Source organism: Agrilus planipennis, unplaced genomic scaffold, assembly GCF_000699045.2.
Source record: "Agrilus planipennis isolate EAB-ADULT unplaced genomic scaffold, Apla_2.0 scaffold35, whole genome shotgun sequence".
Classification (NCBI taxonomy): Eukaryota; Metazoa; Arthropoda; class Insecta; order Coleoptera; family Buprestidae; genus Agrilus; species Agrilus planipennis.
In genome coordinates, this window is record NW_020438957.1 from 223,978 (window position 1) to 237,913 (window position 13,936).

At 33.5% G+C, this 13,936-nt stretch overlaps 1 protein-coding gene across 1 annotated transcript in view; it reads right to left on the bottom strand.

Moving 5' to 3' along the window:
• The window catches only part of LOC108744811 (proton channel OtopLc-like), a 47,747-nt gene that overhangs the window by 24,817 nt on the left and 8,994 nt on the right, over positions 1-13,936 (bottom strand). The window contains exons 2-5 of the mRNA XM_025975081.1: positions 11,807-12,031; positions 6,538-6,663; positions 1,879-2,099; positions 791-979 (exon numbers count right to left, since the gene is read on the bottom strand). Coding sequence (XP_025830866.1) covers positions 791-979; positions 1,879-2,099; positions 6,538-6,663; positions 11,807-12,031 — 761 coding nt within the window. The remainder of the gene's footprint in view (positions 1-790; positions 980-1,878; positions 2,100-6,537; positions 6,664-11,806; positions 12,032-13,936) is intronic.

Below are 13,936 nucleotides of genomic sequence, written 5' to 3' on the forward strand. Positions count from 1 at the left end.
GAGAGACAGATGTCGAACGCTGCCGAACGCGGAGGCCGATTGTGCCTCTTTGTCGCTCGTTCCGCGCTCTCGCTTGCACTTCAAGCCTTAAATGGAACGCCTCAGAGCGAGGTAACGCCGCATGAGTCATGTTTTTTCGTGCGTGCAGCCGGGCTCCATCGAATTATAAGACGTTGTCACGTCAAAAGTTTAATCCCTTGTTACTCCTTCATGCATAGTCATAATGATTTTAATCGTGTATATATTTTTATTAGATATGCGCGTTAAATAAAGATAGAAAATTTAAGTTCTTGACTTATTGTTTTAATTGGATATTACTTAATAAAGTTTTAGAAAAATCATATACGCATGGTGAAATGCTTATCAGCTGATACATGAAGGTTGACATTCAATTTCATGTAATTATAGAATTTGTACACTTCAATCATTCGTCGATATCACATTATCGCATTCTCCTTTCTTCATCACATTTTGTATAAGAACTTACATAAAAAAAAGTTAATTGAATTTAAGGAATTTGTAAAAAAACAGCGAAGTAAATGATCAAATATTATCTTCACTCTAATAACTATTGTAACGTAATGCAAAGTTAAAATTAGCAAGATACGAGATAAACCTTCAATTAAGATAGTGCTGCATACACTTGAAGGCATATGACGTTAAACGGTTTAAGCCAAGCTGGTAATTACGGGACCTCTGAGTTAATTAAATCTTAGGTGGAGATTTATTGTCGTTGTTTAATAATGAAGGTATAGGTACTCTGGATCTATGTTATACATATATGCCTTACCAACAGCTCCTATTCGTAGATAAAAGCTTCCATAGTGGTACTGTTTAGGAACTTGAGCTAACAAGGAACCTTTTCGTGTTGGCCTGCAAACATTCGAGCTTGTTGAGGCTGCACTTGTTTCTTCTGATTCTCTATCCGATTCTTCACCACTATCTGATATGCTGCTACCCTTTATGGATTTTTGTGAACCTACAAATAGTGTCTATAAATAAGACTTTTATGGAGGTATTGGATAATATCATTTTAAGAGAAACAGAGAGAGATATTCGTCGTTATCCTCTATTCTCAGGAAAAGGGATTGATTATTAATGAGAAATTATGAGAAGTGAAGCGTTAAGAAGGAATCTAATCAATACTGAGTTCAAAAAACAAAGGCGAAGGGAAGGCAAAAACTTCAACTTCGTTTGTCTTTTCTCATTTGCTGGAAGCTCTTGTAAAAACTAAGTACCTACCTAGCTAATTAAAATTTCGAAATTAGTTTAACTTTTTAAGAATAAATCTAATTTCCCAAAAAAATTTTTTATAGACGTGCAGAAAACAAAGACGAATTACTTCTTTCATCTGATGTTTATTTAATAATTATTATTTCATTAACTAGTGGCTTCTACTCGATAGTAATGTAATTATTGTAGTATCAATAGAAATAAATTCAGAAGTCCATAGATTCAATATTATATAAGAGGAAGAAGTAATTTGCTTTATTAAGAAACTATTTTGATTAAATAAGTTATACTTATTTGTAGTATTTTGCTTACAACGCATAATAAACCGAAAACTTCAATAAGAAAAAGGTTGGATTTTAACGAATGAGAAAAAATAAACGAGAAGTATTTTTATCATAATAATAGCAAGATATACTTTGTAGAAGACCCTAGAGCTATAATTAACTGTAGACAATACTTATTCAACTAGATAATTTCTACTTTGTTCTTACTTTAAAAGAGCAATCGGCCAAAAAGGTACTTAGTAGCAATTCACTGAGACAATTTTTTGCGTTCCTTCGCCCCTTCGCTGTTTTCATGCAAAGGGCTAATCTTAAAGAATTCGAGACAATTGCCGTCGTTTCATAGTTTACAACTAATCCTTACTCAAGTCGGCCTCTTCTTTCTTCCGTTTCCTTTTATCTCTGAGCAGCATCGTATACAAGTAAAGCATGAAGCACATGCTTCCGATGTAAAGGTAGAGATAGTAAACTTCGTAAAACGAGGGTGGAATGTATGTGGATAAAACCTCCGCCATAGGAAACGCCGTTCCCATAACTACCAACAGCTTCCCGTACAGGGCCGAAAGCGTTGTAGCCAAAGCGTCCCTGGAAAATATTCCCGACATTGCGTTAATATCATTCCCTTGGCAACCGAATGCAATATTAATGAAACCGGAATTTCCTAAACTCATTGAAAATTTAATTTCAAAAGTTAAAGCCCCAATATTTCATCCAGAAATTAGAAAGGAAAATGTCCCCACTACAGAAAACCCCGGAAAAAGTTTATAAATGTCAATGCCGAGTTAGAGCTAAAAAATACGTTATTATCGCAACCAACATCTATGTTTGGCTTTTATTAATAAGGCTTTTTCAGGGTAAATTAATGGAAAAATATCTCTCTTTATTCGTAAATAAATTGTTCGACTGTACAAGTTAAGATATCAATCAGCTATAAATTCTTTAGTTAACGTTAGTGACTTTCATCTAGAAACATTCACTTTAGGTTTTTAGATCGAATCTATTTTTATACTTGATATAGAAATAGAAAGAATGATGATTTAATTACAATCAACATCTGAATGACTTTAGGGTCATATACTGTTGAAAGGTAAATTCACTTTTTGGAACAACTTGTACGTTATGCATGTAGTGTGTAACTCATAAACAATACAACAGAAGTAAAGACATGAAAATAAGATAATTGATCAGTTAAGTATCGATAGCTTTTGAATTTTCTGTTTACATTTTAAATAGAACTATTTAAAATAAATCACATTTCTGTGCGCGAGTCCAATAAATGCTTGCTGGGTACATAATTTCTGTACAATATCACAAAATGTGACTGGAATTGTAAAACAAAGGGCTTAGTAAATGTTAACAGTATTTAAACACTGGTGCCTGCGCTTTTTTGTACTTTCCGTTCGTGTAAATTGGATACTTACAATATCGCGTTGGCAGGGTAATAATAAAGGCCGGTTTTGTCTATTGTTTAATCGTTTTCCATATCAATGTAGTCGCATTTTTGCAGTAATAATGGATAGTACTTATGCGTGACAACAATGCTTTTGAAGCTTGATTAAGTGACTAATTGGAATCACTCATAATCTATGGAGAGAAATTTGTTTAGTCTCTGCGAACTAGTGCTAAACATACGTAGGAAAGGGTAAAACAGGGATAAATTTATCCCAGGATAAATGGGAATTGCTTTTTGAAATATATTTTCTGAATTTGTATTTTTCTTTTTTTTTTTTTGTTCAGATGACATTTAATATTTTCTGATTTTAATTTATAAATGTAATCAAGATTTGAAAATATCCAATCGTTTTGTATTTGTAAACGTCCTGTGCAGATATTTTTCCAAATACTTTTTATCAATTTTTCTTTTGATAGGGCGCATACCTACTCTGCTTTATCATGTTTACAACTGAAACTTTAGCAGCCTTGTTCGAACAAATTTTTGCAAGCGCAATTTTTCATCCACTCTGACACAATCAATTGCTACATTCCTCTCATAACAAAGCGATTATCACTTTCCATCCATTTTCATCTTGATAAATGATTTTATCTCCCCTGCAGACTGATCTTGAATGAAACAGTATAATGTTATCAAAACATTCGCTTCACCAGAATGGAAAACGATGAGACAGCGAAAAAAGAAATTGTTCATTCTTTTTTTTTTATATATGCTGTAATATCACACCTTCTTTTTACTATCGTTGTAAAACGATAACAATAACCACATTATGTGTATAATATTGGGAAAAATCTAATAATACCTAATAGTTCGCTAATTATTCAAAGTGTAACAATTATGTCTTCAAAAAGATCATTTTATTCGACGATCTATTAATGAGAAATTATTTTTAAACTGAGTGTTTTACAAGGAAAGTACCAGCGATGTGGCCTTTAAAGGTCAGGTATAATTACCCCTAAGGTTTGAGCACTGACATTCAACTAATCGGATTATTTACAAAACAATTATTCATAGATAGGCATTCAAATAATAAATAAATCAACAAAACTGTGTGTTTTTCGGGTTTTCTGGTCGTTGTCTTTCGAAATTATTTTCCAACGTTTCGTCTACAACTGCGGCAGGCATTTTCAAAGGTAACACGTTGCTCTTCTTGGTCTTGAAAATTCCTGTCGCAGTTGTAAGCGAAAAGTCAGGAAATAATTTCCAAAGGTAACTACCAGAAAACCCGAAAAACAAATAACAATAGTACTGAGGGTATCGGCCGTGAAAGCCTACAGTTATTTATCAACAAAATTCTGTTTAATAAATAATCCATAACTATTTCTAGTTTGCTATCTATTGGTAGGTACATATTGAAAATTGCGAAGATATATGTCGAAGGGTATTTAATTACAAAAGAAATTTTTAAATTATAAGCTCTCTCTCTTATACTAGGAATTATAATTCTAAGTATTGTTTTGTTAAACATTCATATTTCCGGTATTACGAACACCCACGGTTTGGAGAAGCTCCAGAAGACGCGACGTTAGCGGACTATTACGTGCCGACATAAAAACTTCATAAATTATTTTGACAAACCAGAAAAACATCGACCAGGACATCGTAAATAAGGTCTTATGCAGTTGGTTTGGTAATTCAGAAGCTATTCTTAGATGGGTTATTATATAGCTCATCGCAACAACAGACGGGATAACTACCCCAATAGAAGCCGCTATCACAAATTAATCTTGCTTTGAAACTCTATTTTTCGTTTATCATAAATCATGTTTGGTAGACGGTTCATTCTGTGACAAACCCCTCGCCCAATAAAACATGACTGTTCGGTGATTCGGATTTTCGTTTTTTATTTATCGATCATATTTAGTTTGAGATGTAGTGTTGTAAGCAAATATTAAAAATGCCGTAGATATTAGAAAATGTTAGAAATGAGGAGGTTTTAATTGTTATTATAAAATCAATGTAATATTATTTTGATTTCATTAATATAACTGTCTTTTCTGGCAATTCCAAAAAAACACTCAAAATCGGAAGTTTTACTTGTTCTTATTCGACTGGATAAGTTTTTTTCGGTCACACGACCATTTACGAGAGAATACAACAGATTACTAAAGATTAAACTACCTAAAGTCGTTTATATATTCACAATTTATGTAAAAGTAAGGAACAATTATAAGTGTAACTCACTTCACAAGTTTGCATTTATTTTCTATTGCTTTTTTGGTTTCTAGATTCTGTAAACGAAAACCTTTCTATATTTGGAGATATTTGAATGCAATATTTTCATGTTATCGGTGTTAAGAGAATGATTGTTTTTGATGCTATGTTTGACCATACCATTTAAGTTAAATTTTTTGTTTTTTCAACACACGCGTTTTGATATTACCCCAGCAGATTGTCAGACGTAGGTAGGTGGCATCACAAGAGTTACAATAAATTTGATAAACGCCATTTTTTTCGATTGGAGAGGCACGTTCCTTGTTTTATCCAGTTGCAAAGAGTATACATCTGTGTGGGGCAAGCTCCAAACCAAACAAATATTGTATTTCAAGCAGGAGATATTTTTCAAATATAAACCATCACCACTTTGCCCAGCTTAATTATTGTATTGAAAATAACGTTTGGGTGAAGAAAAAGGAAACTACACTTTTTGTAAATATATTATTAAAACATTACAATTATTGACATCGAATTCAAACCGAAACCAACTAATGAATTTATTATAATCAATTCAATTACAATCGGTTATAGTATTTCAGATAAATTTTAAGTACGTAAATTTAAATTGCGCTATTGAAAATTTATAACTGCAGTTTAGTTTAAAATAATTGTATTATTAGTTATGAGTAGCAGTTTAGAAATGGAGATACTTACTACTACCATGCATACCACAAAATTTTGTTTGATTTCCATGGGGAAATCTTTAAAAGTTGATTTCCTTTCTTATGGAAAAGCTTTTATCGTCACTCACTTCTTTTTGCCGCTTTCTTGTTATTATACCTGTACCGTCTTTAAAGCGCAGGTATCAAAAGGAGCTTTGTGGACTTCCCTTCACTTTCAGTTACCCCACACCTAACGCTATGTGCCTGTGGCGCAATAATTTGCATGTTTATTGGTAAAAAAGACTCTAGTATCCCCAACTCAATTTATCACCTTTCCAAGGTACGTGATAATTACGCTTTAGGGAAAAATGTGAATTAAGATAAATATACGCTGATTACATTAATCTGCATTCCCGGTTTAATTTCCTTAACTCATTTGCCTATGTACCTAACAATTACATATGTAAACTGACCAAGTTTTAATCGAATTAGCTTCGGGCTAGTGAATACTGAACGTGATATTTTCATAAAACATTCATGAGAAAATGTTACGGAATTTCCACTTTATTGAATCAAATAATTCAAGAAAAGCTCCACTTGTAGCCAGTGAATTTTCTTTTAAGATGTTATTCGATTGTTTTAGAATATAAAGATATACCAAAATATGTGAATTCCTATTTAGAAACAAATGACTTAAGCTCGTATTTGTCTCTTTTGATTTAAGGAATTATAACAATAAGAAAATACTCACGCTCCCAATTGCCTCCATGTCATCTGCTTCTCAGCTATGGATTGTTTTCTTATAACCGGAAAATTTGGAGGGTAGCCATAATGATAGCCAATTGGAGCTAGTGCCAAATGAGTCGATTGATAACTTCTGAAACGAAAAAATATTTTGTCATATATTGCATACCCTTTAGATCTTTTTATAATTTTATCAGGTATTTGATTTTTAACCCCCCCTTAGGGGGTAGTATTTGGTAAACTCATTTTATAGTGAATTATACCGCTGCAGAACAAACTTTTGTACAAAATTTCAAGTTTCCTGACAATTTGAAATGTGCCTCAAATTTTGAATCATCCCTTAGAGGTTGTATTTTAAAAGATCCTTTCATAAGTCTAGGAGAAATTGAAATTCATATTGTGTTTGTCAGACAATAAATTATAATAATGAAACTTATTTTGTTTGAAAATTGCTTATCAAAGCACGGAAAATGTGAATTAGAACGTTCTGGCTTAAATAACTGTAGCTGTAAATGAAGCTTTTGTTAATTAGCAATTAACTTGCTGTTAAATTTTGCAACGCTTTTCGCTAATTCCCCGTTGATTGTCTTGTTAGATTTACTGGGGGCCTATTTTAGCCGGTTGCTATTTACGAAGCATACCCGTTAAACAACAACTCTGAGGTACAGTCACTTTGGACGTAACAAGCTACTAATAGGGAGTTAATTTAGCACCCCTACCAACATTAATTTCACATTTAATGCAGCTAGATGCTGACCAAATATTCGCTATACTGGAAGGAATGCGGACAACATTTTGTACTATATGCTATGTACTCTCTCATAGAAAACAGATAATCAAAGAATTTCAAATATTGCTTCAAAAAGAAAGGTTAAACTATGATAACTATGTTGGCTTGATATTAAATGATTTTTAGCCTACTAGGAGAGGCTACATACAGGAGAAGCCGACCAGAGAAGAATTAGAACGGTATACACTAAAGAATAAAAAGAAAAAATGCATTATTTATTGTTGTTTAGTTTTCTAATTTAGAAAGTAACCTTTTTAAATTTTGTCAATTGGTTTACTGCGTCTAAGACCATTTCTAGTTATGCTCAATATTCTAATAGAAAACGAAAACTACCCTAAGATTTTGACAAGTGAGTTAATTGGTCAATCACATTAAGTCAGAAATTGGTTTTTACTTGACTTTTGGATTTAAGACAACTTCAGAACATAGAAAACTACAGAACATTGAAGATCTGCCTTCACGTTTGTTTGATAAAAAGCTTAGAGAACACAAGGAACTAAAGTTCACGTTTAGAAAATCCCAGTGTTTCCTTATACTTTCATACCTAAATTATTAATTATTTACCAGAATTCATACACACAGTATATCAACTACTCCTTAAAAAACGAGGGTATTTTCTTCTTGGTTTCGAAAGGTTAAAGACCAGAAAATCTCCGTCATGTTATCGTTTATGTAGGAGAAGTCAAGTGGTGTTCAAGTCATTCAAAGCACAGTAGAAATGAGACAATTAGTGTTGCCTGATGTAAAGTAAAAAAGTAAATGCATACATACACTACACTACGTGCTACTTGTCGAAGTAAGACTCCGTCTGCGGGCCTGTAAATGTGTAAATCGTAGCAAACCCTCTCGAGACCGTGCGTATTCACTTCACATAGCAAACAAAAGCTTTGAAAGTACAGGGGTTAAGATGACGCCGACACAAATAACTTGTCTGTTCATTGACAGCAACTTAAATAAACTTTTAAGCTCTACTTAGGAGAACAAGGAGACGGGAAGATAGTAGGTATTGACTAATTTTAGAAGTGTAAAGCCAATGTGACAGTGAAAATAAGAAAGGTTCCTGAAATTTTTCCTGAGAGAAAGCTGTCTGGAATGGTAAATAGGGAAAGATATTAAAAATACTTAAAAATGTAGGGATGAGATACATCTAAGGCAAGACATTTTCCTTATTCAGCTTGGATTTAAAATATAGAGTACAGAAATTTTTTACGTAGAAACAAAAGGGGTCGAGCGTTTTCATTCGTTACAGAGAATTTTCTCAAATAAACCTTCTGTTAACATCATCTAATTCTATTCAAGTCTGACGTATGTTTTGGGTAAAGAGAATGGCTGTTTCATTATAGAAAGAGTATAATATACATTTATACATATGATCCAAAATCTAGTTGTAACGCAAACCAACCAAGACAATTTAAAGTCACGATTATAAGAAGGTCTCTACAATAAAGGGCTCCGTTATAAGGGGTTTACTTAGGATCGTGTAACAAAGCATAAACATTACACACTGTGAAAATTTAACTTCAATTGTGATAGCCAGGTTATACGTTTAGCTACAAAATTTGCCTTTGTTACTTCAAGTTATGCATGTTATATCGGAGATCTAATATTTTTTTTGTATTTTTAGAAAGTTTTTACTACTTACTCATTAAACAGCACCTACTAAATAAAATGCATCACTCAGGTTCTGTCACAGGGACCACACGCTCGTCTATTTTGTTTTTTAAGTGACAGAAATATAGCCTACAGATGCCCCTGTAATCGCACAAGGAACAGTGATGATAAGTCTAGGAATAAACGAATACACAGCTTCTGCTTTTAATAAAATTTAACGTGTTTTGTCTAGATGATGTTATCATCATCATAAGGTCGTCAGTCCTAAGACTGGTTGGACACGCACCGATGAAATTATATTAAAAAACAAAAGTGCATAATTTTCAAGTTCATCAACTCTCAAATGTTTCTAAAGTATTGAGGTTTTATGACTAGGCTATTAAATTGCGACTAATCTTTATAAGCTTTTCTAAACTACTACTAAAAGTATTCGAAAGTACTTCTTCGTCGGGTTAATCTCCCATGCAATAATTCACACTCTCCCAAGTCAAATCGTTACAGATTATGTTTCCAAAAATTATTTAGAAATTCACTGTGCTACCACCATTTTAGTCCTTACAGATCGATTTCCAAAAAAACTGAAATAGGCGCTTCTTATTTCTATATCTGGCATTTTTAATACAAACATCCATGTCTCTAACTTTAACAGTTCGAAAATTCCCATACAACATATTCTACACGTTTTCTCAAAAATGTCTCCATAAGTCTCTATAGTTATGCAAGCCCTGATGTAAAAATTTCTTTCTCTAAATCAAACTATCAGGTAAAACCGCTATATCTTCTAACTCCATTGAATTGCTATTTCTTTGTTCCCTAAACACCTGGATTTCTTTTTGTCTATATCCACACACGCAATAACCACGTATCCCACCTGACAAACGATTTCTTAAACATAATAGTGGTTCGCTCCCCCAATGTAAGTAATTAAGGTGCAACGAAGTAAAAGAACTTCTGCACGTGCTGTAGAAATACTTATATCATGTCTAAAAAACGGAAATACTTGTTTTTTTGCGGTTTCGTCGAAGAACAAAATGACTCCAATCAAGCCTCCCTTCTTAAAGAAAGGTGAATGCTGTTTCCGGATTGAATGACAATCTGATCTTGATATCTACGAAGTCTCTATTATAAGTAACAAAACAGTGTATACAACTGTATTATTAATTCCAAAAAAATAAGAAATTTATTTATTTACCATAAATATTAACATCGTTAAAATAAATTTCAGAATTTGACTGCTATATTTCATATATATGTTTACTCAGGGATTTAATCTTTCAAAAATATCTGATTTCTTTATAACCTCTAATTATATTTCTTTGTCAAAAATATTAAACCATAGGTGTGGATACGTATGAGTCCGACGAAGACAAATGTCTTGTAGTTTTCTACCGCCTTTGTTACCTATTCCTTATTTTTGTTTCCTGCAATTCAATCTTCTTTATCCACCCCTATGCAGAGCTTTTCTTCCCAAGCGTGCCCTTTAATTTTGAAAAGTACAGTAACGCTCCTTTGTTTTAACTGCAAATCTACTATTCAATTGCACTAGAGAAATATTCTAGTATGTACAAAGAAAGAATTACTGTAATAAAATGTGAAGAAAAGAAAATTCGATCAATTCATTTGAAAACTGTAGCAACAGTTGTGCTTTTTTCGGTATATTAGTCCTAGTCTGAGCCATGCATCGATAAAATAAAAGTATGTAGGTACATACCTTTACAATTAAATGGCAAGTTACAAAGGACATTGTTTGCAGACGTGCAGGAAGTTTCCAATGAATGGTAATTGTTATACTTAACGCTAAATAACTTCATTTCAAAAGCATACGGCTGGAGCGTGTCTTAAAACAAAAACGACAATTTAGTCGTTGCAAGTGAGAACTTATAAATAAACGGATAATGACTTTGAACTTGTAAATTACTCGTCAATGTTAATGTAAAGGAGTTTTTCACAGGTGTTAAAGTTTTTAAGACTTCGTGAAATACATCGTAAATGCCAGTCATGGCTTATTTTTAGGCAAATTTATGGAAGCCGTTATTATGAAGCAACAATACCAGACCTTCAGAAACTTATTTGAAAAAGAATTTCTTAAAATAAAACAATCTTTGTTCCTACAACAGCAACGAAGGCAGATATTTAAAAGTAGGAAATAGTCGATTAATCTGCTGATGTCTAGACCGGAACTTAATCTCCATCGAATCCAGAACTCTGATATCTACAGAAAATGTCTCAATCATTAAACTTCCTGACATTAAATACTCTTGGCGAGTTTATTGCATTTGATGCAATTTTCAGCACGTAGCAAATCAATAGAATTACAAAATCACGAAGTTACTAGTTTTTTTGGAAAGAAACTATTTTATTCCTTATCGAAATCATTAAACAATAATTATTCCTATTTATTTTTTTAATGCCCACTTTAAAGTAACCGCTATGTGTTCATAAAATAAATTAAAATAAATTGATTTATACCAATCGAATGCGACAGCATACGGGAGTTGTTCAATGCTTACTTACAGCACTGTATTAAAGTAAGATGATTATCTCTTATTAATTATTAGAAGTCACAAATACACAACTTAGGTGAGTAGATAAAGTTTTCATGCATCCAGTGTAGAATTCAAAAAAGAATAAATACAAATGTGAACAAAATGATTCGAAGTGGTCTGTATTCTGTCGAAACTGCCAGACGCGGATCGCGATTTCGATCTTTTTGGATCTCATCAGCGCGTCGCAGGCAGCTCCGACAGAACACAGACCAACTTTTACCTGCTGTCTTAACAGCAAATGTATTTCAATAACGTTTTAGAAGAAATAGAGACGTTTCCTTGCAGAAAAATCGTTGGCACAAAGTCACAAAGAAAGTTTGTGAAAGTACCTTTGAGTCGAAGAGATTTGAACATGTGCTGGTCCCTGTTTCACTGTGGAGACGGAAGCTGTTGTAACTGAAGGGATTTTGGCAGGGGAGGAATGATGACTGAGTGTTTCGGGTGAAACGATAACAGCGCTGTGTGACGCCGGAGACGGCAGCAAAGGGTCGACACCCCCGAGAGCGCTGCTCCTGCTATCGCCGCTCACGTTTTGTGGTGGAATCGTTGGCCAACTGAAAAAAAAAAAAAAGAAAAACGTGGTTTGAATAATTATGCAAACGTCATTTTATTCGCCAGAACTCCAGGCGATACAATTTGTGTGCTCGCACTTTTTTTGCTTTATCCAACCCGTATCAACTGATTCAATTATCGTAACTCGTAAGTGACGATCTATCTTTTACACAAACAAAATTTACAGGGCGTTCGTAAAAAGAGATCATTTTAAGAAATATTTTACGTTTAGGTTAAGAGATAAATAAAATTATAACATCAGCATCATAAGATCGTCAGTCCTAAGACTGATTGGACACGCTCCTCCACTTTTCCCTATCCTGACCTAACCGCATTTCCCTAAAACTACAACATTCCGCATCATTACCTTTTTGCGAACAGTAATCTAATCTAGGTCTAGCTATACCCTTCCTAACTCCTGTTTCTGCCTCTAATATGTCTCTGACTAGACGTTCATGCCAGAGAAGGTATCCTACCAACGTATCTCAGCTATTTTTTATTGGCTTCCACAGAGTCCTCTGAAATTTCTAAATTTACCGTTCGCGAGCATAGAAGTGACTTCTTTTTATTGAAGGCGACTCGACCCTGCATTAACCTCTGCTTTATATCCTTACTACTCCTTCCGTAGTTCCTAGATACCTAAAATCAGCGACTTCTTTTAATCATTCGTCTCCTATCTCCATATTCGCTTTTTCTCTACTTTTTCTACCCTTGCATACCAGTATTTCTGTTTTACTTGAAATTATAACTGTTAAACAATTTATTGTTCATTATTATTTATTATTAAAAAGACGGAATGTATTTGAATATTCTTAAAAAAACGAAATCTTTAATTTTTTTTTTAATATTTTCATTTGTTTTTTGTTTGTTATAATTTCTTTCCTTTAGCTTAGAATAGGTACTTTAGCAAATATGTATATACAAGCCCTACAGGATAAAATTTGATCAAATTGCAGAACATTTTTTTTTTGTAAAGGACTTTTAAAAGCGACAATTGAATTATGTTGTTTTCTTACTAAAATTGAGTTCTCAATTTTCTCCTTCGCAAACAAAAAGACAAAAAAGAGAATCGAATTAAAAAAGGCCTTGAAATTAGAATTAACAGTGTCCGTTTAAAAAGAACAAACAAAAAAAGAGTACCTGAGGGTTCTCTCCCTGAGGCCCATTTCCACTTGAACTTTGAACTTTACAACGGGCGGCGACATTAAATCAGCGAGCGCTCTTTCATGTTGGTATTGGCCGTATGTTGTGGCAAAGACACAACAGACAAAACTAAAGTTAAACCGCGAGGGTAAATCAGAATGGAAGATCATTATCTCATTGTTTCAATTATGTTATTACCGCATACACCGTCGGCTGCTGATGCTGGTTGTTTAGCCCCCCAGTACAGTGTGACGCGACATTTTTAAACGTTAAGTGCTCTTACAATTTAATTTGATTACTCGGCTCCAAAAATTGGTTAATGGCACACATTTCCTAGCGCTTTTCTTTGACTCCAAAGGTATCGTATTTCAGCAAGAACAGCAAACATATTCGGACAATACCCACAACACTACATACCCACTGTTATAATTCTAAAACCCATCGAATGGAGCAGTTCTTTCTATATTTTAAAATTTATTTATTATTTTATAAAGGTGTATGTTTGGAGCGCGGCGTTGTACGGCTGCGAAACATGGACAGTGGGCGCGGCGGAAAAGAAAAGGTTAGAAGCGTTCGAAATGTGGTGTTAGAGGCGAATGATGAGGATAACGTGGGTAGAAAAGATTAGAAATGAAGAGGTATTGGAAAGAATAGGAGAACAGAGGACCCTATGGAAGTCAATAAAAAATAGGCGAGATAGGTTGGTAGGACACCTTCTCAGGCATGAAGGTCTAGTCAGAGACATATTAGAGGCAGAAACAGGA